Source organism: Aotus nancymaae, unplaced genomic scaffold, assembly GCF_030222135.1.
Source record: "Aotus nancymaae isolate 86718 unplaced genomic scaffold, 86718_ANA_hifiasm-v0.15.2.pri h1tg000046l, whole genome shotgun sequence".
NCBI classification, from domain to species: Eukaryota; Metazoa; Chordata; class Mammalia; order Primates; family Aotidae; genus Aotus; species Aotus nancymaae.
Window position 1 is genome coordinate 8199561 of NW_026988460.1, and position 15180 is coordinate 8214740.

General features: G+C 36.1%; 1 protein-coding gene across 2 annotated transcripts in view; it reads right to left on the reverse strand.

Annotated features, from left to right (window-relative positions):
• Nucleotides 1-1769: 1769 nt before the first annotated feature.
• Nucleotides 1770-15180, reverse strand: part of CNTN3 (contactin 3) — a 332828-nt gene continuing 319417 nt past the window's right edge. Inside the window, exons 20-22 of one of the 2 annotated variants that reach the window (XM_064361917.1) lie at nt 6512-6624; nt 5739-5907; nt 1770-3745 (exon numbers count right to left, since the gene is read on the reverse strand). In XM_064361917.1, the coding sequence (XP_064217987.1) occupies nt 3645-3745; nt 5739-5907; nt 6512-6624 (383 nt within the window). In that variant the 3' untranslated portion in view covers nt 1770-3644. The remainder of the gene's footprint in view (nt 3746-5738; nt 5908-6511; nt 6625-15180) is intronic. The other variant, XM_012477072.2, reaches the window with a different exon arrangement.

Here is a 15180-nt window from a genome sequence, read left to right on the forward strand (position 1 = left end):
TACGATAAACAATAGAACAAAGTACACTACAAATTGATACGAGATGCTTACTCACAATCTCTAAATCTGGTAAATCTGATTTCAAGCAGGGTTAAGAGTCTAATCATACTTAGAGCTCAGAGGTTGCAGCCAAAGTGTGTAGGTTAGAATCCTGTTTCATTACACCGTTGCTAGGATGTCCTTGTGCAACTTACTTAATTGTCCTAAGCCGGTTTCCTTATCTGTAAAATAGGCTTGATAATGGACCCTAACTAATGAGATTTTTAAAATTTTACCTTTTAACTCTTTATGGAGATGAGGTCTCACAATGTTGCCCAGGCTGGTCTTGAATTCCTGGCCTCAAGCCACCCGTCTGCCCCAGCCTCTCAAAGCACTGGGATTACAGGTGTGAGCCACATGCCCCTGCCATTAATGGGATTATTTTGAGGATTGATTTAGCAAATACAAAGTGCTTATCTCAGAGTCTGGCATGGAAATATATGTTATTTAACATTATCAATGTTATAATTCAATCATAAAATAATCTGATTCCAGAATCGCTTTACCCTATCTTCTAGCAACTCTTAGAATCATAGTTTTTTTCTCAGCAGAATGAGATCTAAAGAGAGCTTTAAATTTAAAAGCAAAAACACCTTCAGCAGGATGTCTCCTGTCTTCCGTTGTATATATTTGCCTACTGATGGGAAGATGATGGCTTTAAGCATTCACACACATTTCATTCACTATCTCTCAGGCATTGACGTAGGTAACACCAATCACTTCAGTTCACAAGAGAACATGTCAGCCAGCACAGAGGAGTTTAGCATTGGCTGAAGGTCTGACCGTTGTGTGAGGAAAATACTATCACGGCCCCCATTGTGCAGATAGGGAAACAGACTTAGAGAAGCTATGGACCTTGAACAAGATCACACAGCCAGAAAAGGGCAAAGGTGTTATTTAGAAGGCAGTATGACTCAAAGCTGATTTTCTGATTTTGCCATGCCAATCAGCCCTGCCTTCTACAGGAGAGAGGACATTGGCACTATTTTGGTGCTATAATCTGTTTTTGCATATTTTCTGGCATTCCCTTTCATTCCCTTTCATTAAGGTGTAGTAACGCACCCATTACCACTGTGCTTAAATCTAGAATCACACACACTCGCACTCAGATACAATCCTTATAACATAGTTTTTCCACTTAATTTTCCTGCCTTTAAACAAATTTTTCAATTATCATGCAAGAAAATGATTGATATTTTAGCTGTCATTTTCCTTACAGCAACAATAACATTTAAAATGTTTTAAATATTTAGAATATTATCACAAGGATTATTTAAAAGTGGATATCATTTAAATAATTGATATTATTTAAATAATATCAATTATTTAAAACATTGATACCAATGAGACAGTCTATAAACAACTTGATAAATTGATATTAATTTTAAGAAAATATTTGTCAAAAATGTAAGGGTAGACATTTGTGATCAAATAAAATCAGACGCAATTAGATACTATAATTCTGTTACGTGAATTTTCTCCTTCCCCATTCCCTCACTTCTCCCCACAGCTGAAATACCTGTAATGTACAAGTCATTGTCTCAAATTGCTGGTTTTACTGAGTCAGTAGAGCATAAAAATATTTTTAAATATCCTGTTAAAAGATGGAAAAGTTAAATGCTGGTTGAACATTTAAGAAATGACAGCCTTAGCATAATTATTATGGCAGTCTCCTATTCCCCCTGTAGATGTTCTTGTTTGACCATACCACAATTAATACTGCATATGCATTTGCTTGTTATAAATTTTATTAGAATAGAAAATAATACATACAGATAACCATAGGATACACACACAGGAATTGAAAGATAAATTTTATACTTTTCAATATGAAACAAAGTACATATCTCACGGAGATATATTGCTAGAAACAACATGAAACAATAGAGCAATCATCTTGAAAACAAAAAGTATAGGAACATATTATAGGAATTACTAAATAATAAAAAGGTCCAACTTTATTACATGGAGCATAAAATACAAGTATTGGAGAAAGTGTTTCCCTACTTTTTGACTGGAAATAACAACAGTCATATGAAATCTACTAGTCATTCAGATTGTTTCCATATATACAGTATATAAGGACCTTATAGAGAAAGTTATAAATATTTATTAATTTTGTGTATGACGACTTTATCTTAAATGTAATCTCTAAATGTATAATAGTGCTTTATGGTGATATCAGAATTGCCCTAATTTTTAAATCTTTCTTGATAAATCTGTACTGTTTTCAAATTCTGATATCGTTGGAAACATGAGCAAGTTCCTGCAAAATGTGAAATTGGTAGGAAAGAGGTAAAAAATTGATTTCGCAATGTTGAATACTCAATCTGCTGATTTTAATTTATTCTTAATATATTGCTATGAAGTCATGTCTTCAACAATTTTTTGAAAACCACATATTGAAAGACGGAGTCATACATATCAAAGTCAGCAGCATTGCCTTGGTTCTATTACAAATTTAACTCAGGAAGTAAAAAGCCTGCCAGACTCACTCAGATAGATGGTGGGATTTCATTAAAAAACCATCTCTGCCATCCAAAAAGAGAGGGTCCCTTAATGGAACTGGAAATTGAAATGAGGGATTGTGTGGATTTTGTTTAATATTTGGGTTGAGATTCAGGTCATTCCTGACTTTTTTCCCTAGGTTTTAATAAAACCTGAAAGCTTATTCATAGCTGTGAAGGAAACAATTCCTTTTAATTTAAAGAAACTTTTTTTTTTTAGAAAGGATAAAATGTGATCATCTGAATTTTAGAATATAACTGAATGAAACAGAATAAAGCTTGAAAAACTGGCTAGTCTTCATGATTTTTATGTTATTAAATAAATTCATACGAATATTTTGCACAGGTCCATTGCATTTGGGGTGACAAAGCACTTTCACACTTCCTTCTTTATCTTTTAAAAACTAATTCATGGGGCAGAGGCTGATCAGATAGGTATTATTATCTGCATATTTTACAGACGAATAATTGAGAGGTACAGACAGCAAAGTGATTTGTAAAGTCTCACAACCATTTAGCAGTATACCAAACCAAACATCATTCTTCTAAGCCCCAGAGTAGCATTTTCCAACAATATTCTTTTGAATCACATGTCACTCCCCTCCAACAAGATAATTTTTAAAAATGTATTTTTCATCCTGGGGACTTAAATCAGAATTTCAAAATGGTACTAGTTAAGTCTTCCAAATAAAGCTATTATAATGGGAAAATTGCATTTGAATTAAATGAAAGCGTTTTTCAATGTAAAAAGAAATTCTCGTGTGTGTGTGTGTGTGTGTGTGTGTGTGTGTGTGTACATGTGAGAGTGTGAGTCTTTATCCATAGGCAGTGCTTAAACTCATAGCTTAAGAACATTTATATCAAAAGTCTAAAGTATGTAATACGTAAATTCCTTTGGTTTATCAAGTTAATATTAAGGCATTTCAGATTCCCTTAAAAGGATTTACTGTGTTTTTAATTATTTTCATATTTACCCATAATGAAGTAGAAAGTTAAAAATAAGAGTTGAAAAAACATGCATAATCACTGCATTTCATGAAAGCACTTTTTTTTTGGTAACCAATTAACTTTCCAATAAATAATAAAAAGGAGTTAATATCACCACAGGGCATTTACAATAAAGAACAGGACCATAGGCATATAACTTGACATAGGGTGGACATTCGAGATGGCTGATGTGGATCCTCTTGCATCCATATCTGTCAAAGATGATGAACAGCTCATTAATAAGGATTGTACCAATATGTAATCAAGGTGCTAGAGACTGGATATTTGTGATGTTCCCCCCAAATTCCTTGCTGAAATCCTAATCCTCAATGTCCGAGTATTAGGAGGTGAGGGCCTTTGAGAGGTGACACTGAATCTGCCAGCAACTTGACCCTGGACTTCTCAGACTCCCCTCCAGAACTGAGAGAATTAAGTTTCCATTGTTTATAAGCTACCTGTCTAGGTAGTTTTGTTATAGAAGCCAAAAGGGACTAAGACACAGAGCAAAAGCAGTATCTCTCCTATCAAAACCAAATCACAACATGAACCTATCCTGGCCCCACAAGTTGTTATTAGCCTTCATTTTACTTATCAATGTAGCATATACTAGCTGCCAAGAGTATCTATCAAAACAGTAATATTTTTAAGTTTTCTTAAATGATTCCAGGCTTTGTTCATCTACTATTATTTAACTTTAATTGAAATTGGAAAAACAATTTAATCATTTTGAAAACAATTAAACTAGATCACAAACAAGTTTGAGATAATTCACTGGTTTAATTAAAGAAAGCTTCATTGGGCAAGGGTTTGAAGAGTCTGTGCTTGTTTCTATTTTAAGCATTTCCAGATAAAGTATTACACATAATATAAAACATCATCTTTTAAAAAAGCAATAAATAAAAGCTCCACTTTCATAGAGATGGCCTTGTGTGGTCACTTGCAAGCTCAGCAAGACAGCAGATGTCAGATGAAAAGCCTACTCTTGACTCAGCAGCCCTTAAATGCGAAAATAATGTCTGTCCCTGCAAAAGCCCAGAACTGCTTTCTTTTAAAATTGCCACTTTGCCAATATTGTAATGTTAACTCTATGCCTTGCACAATTTGGGGAACAAGAAGCACATATTCATTATTTTAAAACTTTACTTAACAATAATAAACTAAATTTCTAGTTTTGCTCTATTGAAGTGCATATAGTTTTAGAGAGTTCTGTAGTCCAAGATAGGTTTTGTAGATTTTACATTGCAGAGCTTAGTTCTGAGATAAGCATTTCCTGTTTTCTTAGTACAGATTCGTTTGTTTCAGTCAAAGTATGGCAGTCTTTATGATTTTTCAGAAAGATAGAATTCCTCCAAGTTTTCATATTTCCCTTTCACTTCAGTTGCTAATGTCTGCCATTTTGTTTTCCAACATTAAAGACAAAAGTGTCAGTCCTGATTGCCCAATACTACAGACTAGGCCATGCTAAATGAATGGAAAGAGAGAACAAAGTCATTTATGCCACTAAGAACTACAGAATAACATATGAAGTCAAAATGGGCTCTACAATAGTTAAACTGATGCCAGAAAACTCCAGAGTTGCAATTTAAAAGTGTAAATAAAATTTATTCTAGCACTGGCACTTGATAAAATATACATACCAAAGTCTGTTTCCAACTCTAAACATGCAATTTCTATAGTAAAATAGGTTTTATTTGGGTTTGGAAAGGAAAAAGCAGTATGAACCTCCTTGGAAACTAGAAACAGAATTTTTAAGGAGTCTTTTAGTTTGGCATAGGTAAGTGGTTTAGGACTTTGACAATGTTAATCATTCTATTTAAAGAATTTATTAAGATTTATCTATAATTCATAGGAGGTAAATAACTAGACTATTAAAGATCTTAAAAGAAATGCTTAGGGAATTCTACTTTTACAGGCGATCCAACGGCAATTTTAAGTATAACTCAGAATAAAGAAAAATAATCAAATTAATGAAGTTTTGCTAAATATTTTTTCACATCTTTCTTTCATGCCCTCATTTTTTTCTGCCCTATTTTGCACCACTCTTGAGGGGATCCTCTTGCCCTCACCTCACCTGCCAAACCTTATTGGCATTTGGATGAAAGCCTTGCTGGAAAGAAAGAATGGACAGAGGGACACTGACTGACTCACTATGGGGGATAGGAACACTGACGTCAAAAAAGTAAATCATGGCTTCAACCAACTTACTGGTTATTCGTGGAATCCTGATCTGTTCACTACTGGTCCCATCCCCTCCATCTGTTGTGGCCTTGACTTCAATAATGTAGTCCTCTTTAATGGGCAGCAAAAGTTCTGCTGAAGTTTTATTTGTGTTCAGCACCTGCACATTATTTTGACTGCTAGTCCTATAGAAAACCTAAAACGCGTGAAAAAAATACACTTACTTGTTATATTGCCCATTGTTGTTTTCTTCATAGAACTTGTCACTCTGAAATTAACTTATTTTGTTATGTAAGTTAGAATATAAGTCTCTTTCATGGCTCTAACTGTAAGTCTTATATTAGAGGTTAACACATGGTGGAACCATCAGGTTCTCAAAATCAGGGAGGCTGGGGAAGAGTGAACATTCCCATGGAAGAGCTCAGCTGGATTGCACATTTCTGAGGCTGGAGAGATAAGGCAGGGCCATAGGGTATGAAATTTGAATGCCTGACCCTAAAATCAGAACCAATTATTTTTAGTTGTTTCTTAAGTAGTAACCATCAATAGTTGCAAACTAACACATAATTTAGAAAGATTGTGTCCAAAATTCCCACTTGAGCAGAATTCTTTCACTCGAAACTATATTTAAGAAGATATTTTGAAAAATTACCCATTTTATGAAAAGCTTGGTATCTTTGTCAAAATTAGATTACAGAAACCATATCATCAACATTTAGAACAACTCACTTATACCTATCTTCTCTTGAAAAGTACTGCCAAAAGTAGGAAAATGAAGCATTGCAAATGAGAAAACTTACTTTATATCCTGTTACTTCCGACTCATTCTCCATGGCTTTAACTTGCTCCCAGTTAAGTAACACTTTAGTGTCTGTGGCATTCCAAACAACATTTCCTGGTGGCTGACTGGGAGCTTGAAGTGCAAAATGAGAAATTAAAACAGACTGAAGTACAAGTGGTATTTTACAAGGAGGAGATGATGGCTATTAGTAGAGCGAGATGCCTTTGGTAATGCTTGGTGTAATAGATGAAATCAGAAAAAATAACAGAGTATATAAATTTTCCTTTTCTCTAGAAAGGCATTTCATTCATACACCAAACCCCTGTGACATGTAATTTATCCATGTAACAAACTTGCACATGTATCCCTGAATCTAAAATAAAAGTCCAAAAACAAGGCATTTCGATTAATGTATAAGATGATGTATTCTATCATATTCATCGTATAATTTAGGGCATTTCACACTTAGTGAGCTTCTATCTCCTTGAAAACACGTTCATAGTGGAGATAAGGAAATTCCTTTATCTACCACTAGAGGGCTGCTTGTTGATAAGCCTAAAAAGGAAGGTGGCGGGACCTATTTTGACGCATGCAGAGGTTGGGAGAAATTGCCAAATGAGCAGATTACAGCTGTGTGAAATGAAGTGTACATGATTCTGGAGCCAGCCTTGTATGATAAGATGGGTAATATGTGAGGCAATCAAAAATAAGAATTACTTAGATTTGTTCCCATGGAGTAATAGCTCCACGCACAAAAAATTGCAAGAGAGGCTATATTTTAGTCTTCGTTTTCCAGGCTTAAATCAATTTTTGAGAAAAATAAGGCAAAACGCTAAAAAGTTAATGAGAATCCCATTAGAGGATTAATAAAACTCTCTGAGGTTTCTAAACTTAGATTCATAATTTAGTTCCTTTTCATGAACACTGCATTGTAAACTCATGCTAAGGGTGAGGGTGTTAGAAGATGAGCGATAGCATTTGTCAATAGCAACACAGATAGTGCACTGGAAAAATCAGTTTCTTGTCAGTAACAACAATGAACATAATATTATTCATTCATCAACAGCATCACAATTGCCCTCAATGTTGAAATACGTTGTATTTATAGATTTAACTACAGAATGTGATTTGGCTAACTGAATTTGTAATGGAAAAAATGATCTAAAAGACTGGCTATCCAGAGAAATTTCTAAACATCGTTGACTCATGCCATAGGGGAAATACAGCTGAACTTACAGATAGCAAGAACTCAAATACATTTACGAGTCTAATGACACCAAACAAGATTGCATTCACTCTCTGTGGATTTCTTTTGCTTATTGTCTCTTTTACCACTATTCTGCATTGCCTTTAAAATTCTGTGATGTGGGTATTCACAATGAGTTCAGGTCAGCTAAGACTGTCTGAGCTGCAATGCTCTAGTAACAACAACAACAAAATTATAGGAGCTGCTTAGGGTGGAAATACTAATGACCATGTTCTGGTTACTCAAATAATATGAACGTACAATTTTTAGAATATTTTCCAAAGCCAGTGATTCCCTGTGGCCTAACAGCACTATAAAAGGACAGGCTTGGTTTGGTGGAGCTGAGATATACCACAGCATGGTTTGTTCTAACAAGAGGTGTGTGTTTGGAGGTTACAGAAAGTTTGAGTAATTTTGGTTAAATCACCTATGCCAACATCAGCCTCGAGGGAGAAACAACTGCAAATAGAACACTGGGGTTTATCTCATACGAGTCACAATATAGGGAGCTGAATGAGTTCAGCCTGAAATGAATACTTTTTGAAACGACAAAAAGGAAAATAAAGAAGAAATAAGAGGGTCTAATTTTATTCTTTTTGAATCATACTACTGTTTCCTAAGTGTCAGATAGTCATGTAACATTTTTGTCATGCTTTGCTATTTAAAAAAAAACTTGGTTTAAGAAAAATTAAACATCTATTTAGCTTCATCTCAATAATATTCACACAATAATTAGCTTGATATGCTAGTTACATTTTTGGGCATTCTCTATAATAAATGAATTTAATGCCTTAGACAAAAATTTTAAATTTTAAAAATGTTCACAAATGACCTTATAATCATCTCTTACCACCACTGGTAAGAATAACACTATTTGGGAAACCTTTGGACTAGATATACTTTCACTCATATTCAAAATGCTGTTGTTGTTAGTAACTAATACTTAGTAAACTTCACCACAAGACTTGCTTCAACCAATGGAATGTGGGCAAAAGGGAATGTGTTAGGCATTGCAATGTGTTAGGCATTGCAGAATGTGTTTAATATCATTTGCTTAACCCTCATTATATTGCATTATAATAATGCCCCTTTCTGTACATACATCATCTGGACCCAGAGAGTTAAAATTTAAAAAGATTGTATAAGCATGTTCATGACAGCATTATTCACAATAGCCAAATGTGGAAGCCACCCAACTGTCCATCAAAAGATGGATGGATGAACAAAATGGGGTATTTACCTATAATTGAATTACTCAGCCTTAAAAACATAAAATTTTGACATATGCTATAACATGGATGAACCTTGTGGACATTATGCTAAGTGAAATAAGCCAGATACCCAAAGACAAATACTTCATAATTCTACTTATTTGAGATATTCAGAATAGTAAAAAATTCCTAGAGATAGAAAATAAAATGTTGGTTGCCAGAAGCTGGTAGAGGGGAAAATGGAGAATTACTTAATGAGTATAAAGTTCCAGTTCTGCAAGATGAAAAGGGTTCTAGAGATCTATTGCACAGAAATGTAAAATACTTAACGCTATTGAGCTGTATGTTTTAAAATGGTTAGTATGGTAAATTTTATGTTACGTGTACTTTAATACAATCAAAGGTTTAAAAAAGCTTGCTAAGATATACAACTAGTAAGAAGTATTATATGAATTCAAACTAGCTCAGTTTAAATCCTGTGCCCCTTGAGAGGATTATGCTTCTCTGCCTAACTCTCACTATGTTGGCCTTGGCTATGGAACTTGTGTAGGCAGCCTACTGCATGTAGGCGGGCATAATTCTCCTTCTCATTGGCATCCCATAGACATAGGACTTCACCACAGGACTTGCTTCAACCAATGGAATGTGGGCAAAAGGGAAATAAGCCACCTCCAAGTGGCAGCTATAAAAATCACTGAAGAGCATGGTTTGCTTTTTTCTCTTTTCTCTCTGCTATGAGATTGACATGTTTCAGAGATTGGCTCTCCCATTATTCTGGGTTCAGGAGTGAAGACAGAATGGATCAGATCTGAATCTCACTCATGATGAACGTATAGTATGAGTTGAAAAAAAAAAGTATAGTTTTAGGCCACTGAGGTGTAGGGGTTTGGGGTGCCTTAGTCTGGACTAGCCTGATCTGATAGAGCTATTAATCAGTAGTTTAGATAGCTTTGAAACAACACAATGAACTTTTGTTAAGAGTAAGGAGTCAAGTAATGAAGCAGGAATGAGCAGGAGACAGTTGACAGCCTAACTCCTGGGACTTCTAATTTTACTTTTTGTATTTGAATCCTCAGAGAAGTGGAACCCGGAATAGGCTGACTGAGTTCCAAATTTTAGTGGACCTAAATTGATAGTCTACAGTTTGAAATTTTTTGGAAATCATTTGTCAACATTCATATCCTACAGGTTTTTCCTGACAATTTCTACTGTTGGCAGCATGTTAAAGTAGAAAAAAACTGGTAAAAACTAATTCTAGTAAAATGGTGACATATCACTAGATTTATATCACAACACTAATTGACAGGATAGATATAATTATTTAAGTAATTTTAAGTGTTACGTAACAAAATAACTTTCTTTCTAGAGGTTTTTATTATGGTTGTTCCTTAAGCACCCATCGTGATCCTTCAGACTCCTCAACATCAGTTTCATAGATTTGACTTATTCTGCAGACACGTGACTGAAAACAAGTGATTACTATCATATAACCAAGATTAGATGAAGCTGGGAAGCTGGGAATATAAGGCATGTTTATTCACGGGAACATGGCTAAATTGTGGTGTTCATCACAATGGAATATCATCCATGGGCAGTTATGATACAGTATATAGGTAACCAAACACACAGCATAACCTCTACTCTATAAGAGAAACTTTCAGAGAACCGAAGTCTGGAATGAAAGAAAAATAATATTAATCATGGTATTTCTGAGTGAAAGTATTATGAGTGATTTTTTTCTCTCTAATTTCTTTTTCCCCAAATTTTCTACAATGAATGTTTTCCATTATATAATAAAAAGTAGAAGCTGTTAAAATAAATAATATCATTGCATGGAGTTTTCAATGGTGATGTCTCATAGTGGTAACAGTGAAGCTGGCATTTACTTTCAAAATGTGAAATATTAAGAACATATGCTTGCTGTGATAATTATGCAAACCCCACTATGTTTCTCAATTCTTTTTCTTGGCCACCTGATGGCAATAAGATGACTTACATGATAAAAAGTTGTTGTAACCAGTAGCTAAAAGTTATACTTTGCACTTAGAGTTCACTTGAGATGACCATTAACATTTGTAACTAAGCTGCTTAAACATGTGGCATTGTGCAACAATCACAGTAATCAAAAGCAAAAGCCAATTCTGTGCCCTCCCCTGCCTCACCAATAATAAGATACAGTTGTTTTGGAATCACTGAAAACTAACATAAACAGATCTAATTTCTTATCAAAAGAAATTGACAAAATGTTTTAAAACACAACAAAAACATCTACGTTTTAACTCATGTGAAACCCAACCTACAATGCCAGGCAAGGTCTTTCTTTGATTTTTGGTTTCAGTGTCTGGGAACTTCCTTGATCAAAAGTTCTCCTTTAGATCAATTGTCTAGAGCAGGGGTGTCCAATCTTTTGGCTTCCCTGGCTCATAACAGAAGAAGAACTGTTTGGGGCTGCACATAAAATGCACTAACACTAACAGTAACTGATGATCTTTAAAAAAATATCACAAAATAATCTCAGTGTTTTAAGAAAGTTTACAAATTTGTGTTGGGCTGCATTCAAAGCCGTCCTGAGCCACATGTGGCCCGCCAGCTGTGGGTTGGACAATCTTGGTCTAGATCTTGGTCACGGGCAAGAGGGGCAGATTTTCAAAAAAGTGCCAAGGCTTTTACAAAATAAAGTTCCTAAGTTTTACACATTTACTTAGAGATTTTACCTAATTCTGTATTGGCAGAAACTTCCTGTTTGAGTACGGTAAAGTTTCAAATTATATTGTTATCTTTCTTCAGAATTTACAAATCCAGGAATAATGGTGCTGAAGCCCATAGACAAGGAAAAAAACCTCTTAAATCTAAGGAATGCACATTAACAGGCTTGTATTCCATTATCATATGCGTGATTTTTGGTACGTCATATAGAAACATGATTAGGTCACATGCACTGTGGGATATGATACACAGAAAAGCCAACAAATAGCATTCAGTCACCTGCAGAAAAATTCCCTTTTAATCTTCCCATGGCTTGAAGAAAATGTTAGACTGGGGTCTAGTAGGTCTTTAATATCCCCTCCATACTAACATCACAAACAAAGAGGGAGTGTGCTTGGAGATTTCTATAGGCAAGAAAATGTTCCTAGCATTTCAAAAGAAGGGTAGCCTATTTTTCATTGTACTTATTATACTTATTATTTGTATTATTAAATTGTATTGTTAATTTTTTCATTGTATTATTAAACTTCTTATTTGGTTAACATTTATTTATGGCAATGATACTGGTTCTCCATTTCTCAGATAAAATGTTAGTTTCCATTTTTAAAAAATGTATCTAAAAATAGTAGGTCAATTTTTAAGAAAAAATAGTAGGTAAACATTAATAGAAAAGGGTGAAAGAAATGGCAAACTAGGTGGATCACATATGAAATTTGGGAAACTTTGCAATAATGTGTATCCCGAGCCAAAGTCTAGACTGGACGATTATATAATTAAGTCATATATATGAAAATTTTAGAACTTCCAAATTATTGTTTGAGGTAGGATTAGTCATTTAATAAAAACCCTCTGAAATACTCAGACTCATTCTTACAGTGCTTGCCTTATTCACATTTCCTTTTCACTTCCTCAAGACACACCTGCTTGGAACTGATCATGGTAAACGGGAGGCAGGGCTAGACTGCAGCTCTGACTCAGATGGACAGAGCAGTGTGTGGAGGCTTGCACTGTGCATTTTAGCTCCAAAATGACTGGAGGAATAAAACAGGAAACCCAAGAGGACCCAAAGACACTCTGAAGGAAGTGGATTGCTCCTGCAAGACCCAGGAGACACTCCAAACACTCTGAGTGCTCAAACTGTGGAAGTGGGAAAGAGAGGTCCTCCACCCCCAAACACAAACCCCCACTGGGGGAACTGAGGTCAAGTTTATACAAGAAGATTCTGACCTTACCTGGAGCTGAGAGCTGAGTTACTTTAGAGAGCTGAGCAAAATACAAGGGTAGAGAAAGCAGTGGAAGTGGCTCTGTGAGTTAGCTGGGTCCCCAGGCAGGCCATTCCCGCATGGCATCACAAGGATCCTTCAGGAGGGTGGGCAGAGGCATGGCCAAAACACCACAAGGAGAAGGAAATCTCCAGCTGAACTTTGTAGCAATTTGAACTGGTTGAGAAGCCTCCTGGCCAGAACTTGAGAGAGGGAGTTAATCTGGTGTGCAGATTTCACAGGTTGGGGAAGAATTAGGGCCCTTTTCTTCCCCAGCTGGGAGGTGGGTAGCCTGGGGAAACTTCTCATCCCTGCCTGTCCACTGCTTGAAAACAGACTTGATGCTGTCAGTGGGGACATGGTGGGAGTGAGACCGGACCTTTGGATTGTGTGGGAGCTGCGTGAGGCCTGCGACTACTGGCTTTCCTCTACTTCCCATACAACCTAATGACTCAGCAGAGGCAGCCATAATCCTCCTAGGTACATAACTCCATTGACCTGGGAACCTCACTCCTATCCTCCACAGCAGCCATAGAAGGACCTGTCCAAGGAGAGTTTGAGCTCAGACACACCTAGTCCTGTCCCACCTGGTGGTCCTTCCCTACCCACCCTGGTAACTGAACACAAAGGGCATATACTCTTGGGAGTTCTAGGGCCCAGCCCACCAATGGTTCCTCTCCATACTACCATAGCTGATGCTGTCTAGAAAGCACCACCTTGCAGCAGGAGGCCAACTAGCACAAAAATAGAGCACTAAACCACCAAAGCTAAGAACCCTCACAGAATCCATTTCACAGTGCTGCCACCTCCACTGGAACAAGTGCTGGTATCCATGGCTGAGAGACTCATAGCTTAAAATGGTTTACATCATAGGACTCTATGCTATGCAGACAACCCCCAGTACCAACCTGAGCCTGGTAGACATGCTGGGTGACTAGACCCAGAAGAGAGATAACAATCACTACAGCTTGGTTTTCACAAAGTCACATCCATAGGAAAACAAGGCAAGTATTATATCAAGGGAACACACGGTGAGACAAAAGAATCTGAACAACAGCCTTCTAGACTTTCCCTCTGATAGAGCCTACCCAAATGAGAAGAAACCAGAAAACCAACTCTGGTAATATGACAAAACAAGGTTCTTTAATACCACCCAAAAAATCACACAAGCTCACCAGAAATGGATCCAAATTGAGAAGAAATTTCTGACTTACCAGAAAAAAGAATTCAGTAGGTTAGTTATTAAGCTAATCAGGGAAGCACCAGAAAAAGGTGAAGTCCAATGCAAGGAAATCCAAAAAATGATACAGTGAAGTGAAGGGAGAAACATTCAATTAAATAGATAGCATAAATAAAAAACAATAAAAACTTCCAGAAACACTGGACACATGTATAGAAATGCAAAATGCTCTGGAAAGTCTCAGCAATAGAATTGAACAAGTAGAAGAAAGAAATTCTGAGTTCTAAGATAAGATCCTCAAATTAACCCAATCCAACAAAGACAAAGAAAAAAGAATAAGAAAATAGGAACAACAGCTCCAAGAAGTCTGGGATTTATGTTAAACAACCAAACTGAACAATAATTGGCATTCCTAAGAAGAGCAATCTAAAAGTTTGGAAAACATATTTGGGTAATAATCAAAGAAAACTTCCCCAGCCTTGTTTGAGACCTAGACATCCAAATACAAGAAGCAGAAAGAACACCTGGGAAATTCATCACAAAAAGATCATCACCTAAGCACACTGTCATCAGATTATCTAAATTTAAAAGAAAGTATCTTAAGAGCTGTGAGACAAAAGCACCAGATAAGCAATACATAAAAACCTATCAGATTAACAGCAAATTTCTTAGCAGAAACACTGCAAGCTAGAAGGGATTATGGCCTGATCTTCAGTCTCTTCAAACAAAACAACTACCAGCCAAGAATTTCATGTCCAGTGAAAATAAGCAACATATACAAAAGAAAGATATAGTGTTTTTCAGACAAACAAATGCTGAGAGATTTGCTACTAAACTGCCACTACAAGAACTGCTAATTGGGATACTGAGGTGGACTGATCACAAGGTCAGGAGATTGAGACCATCCTGGCCAACATAGTAAAACCCTAACTCTAACAAAAATACAAAAAATTAGCCAGGTATGGTGACACACACCTGTAGTCCCAGCTACTTGGGAGGCTGAGGCAGGAGAACTGCTTCAATCTGGGAGGTGGAGGTTACAGTGAGCCAAGATAGTGCCACTGCACTCTAGTCTGGGGGACA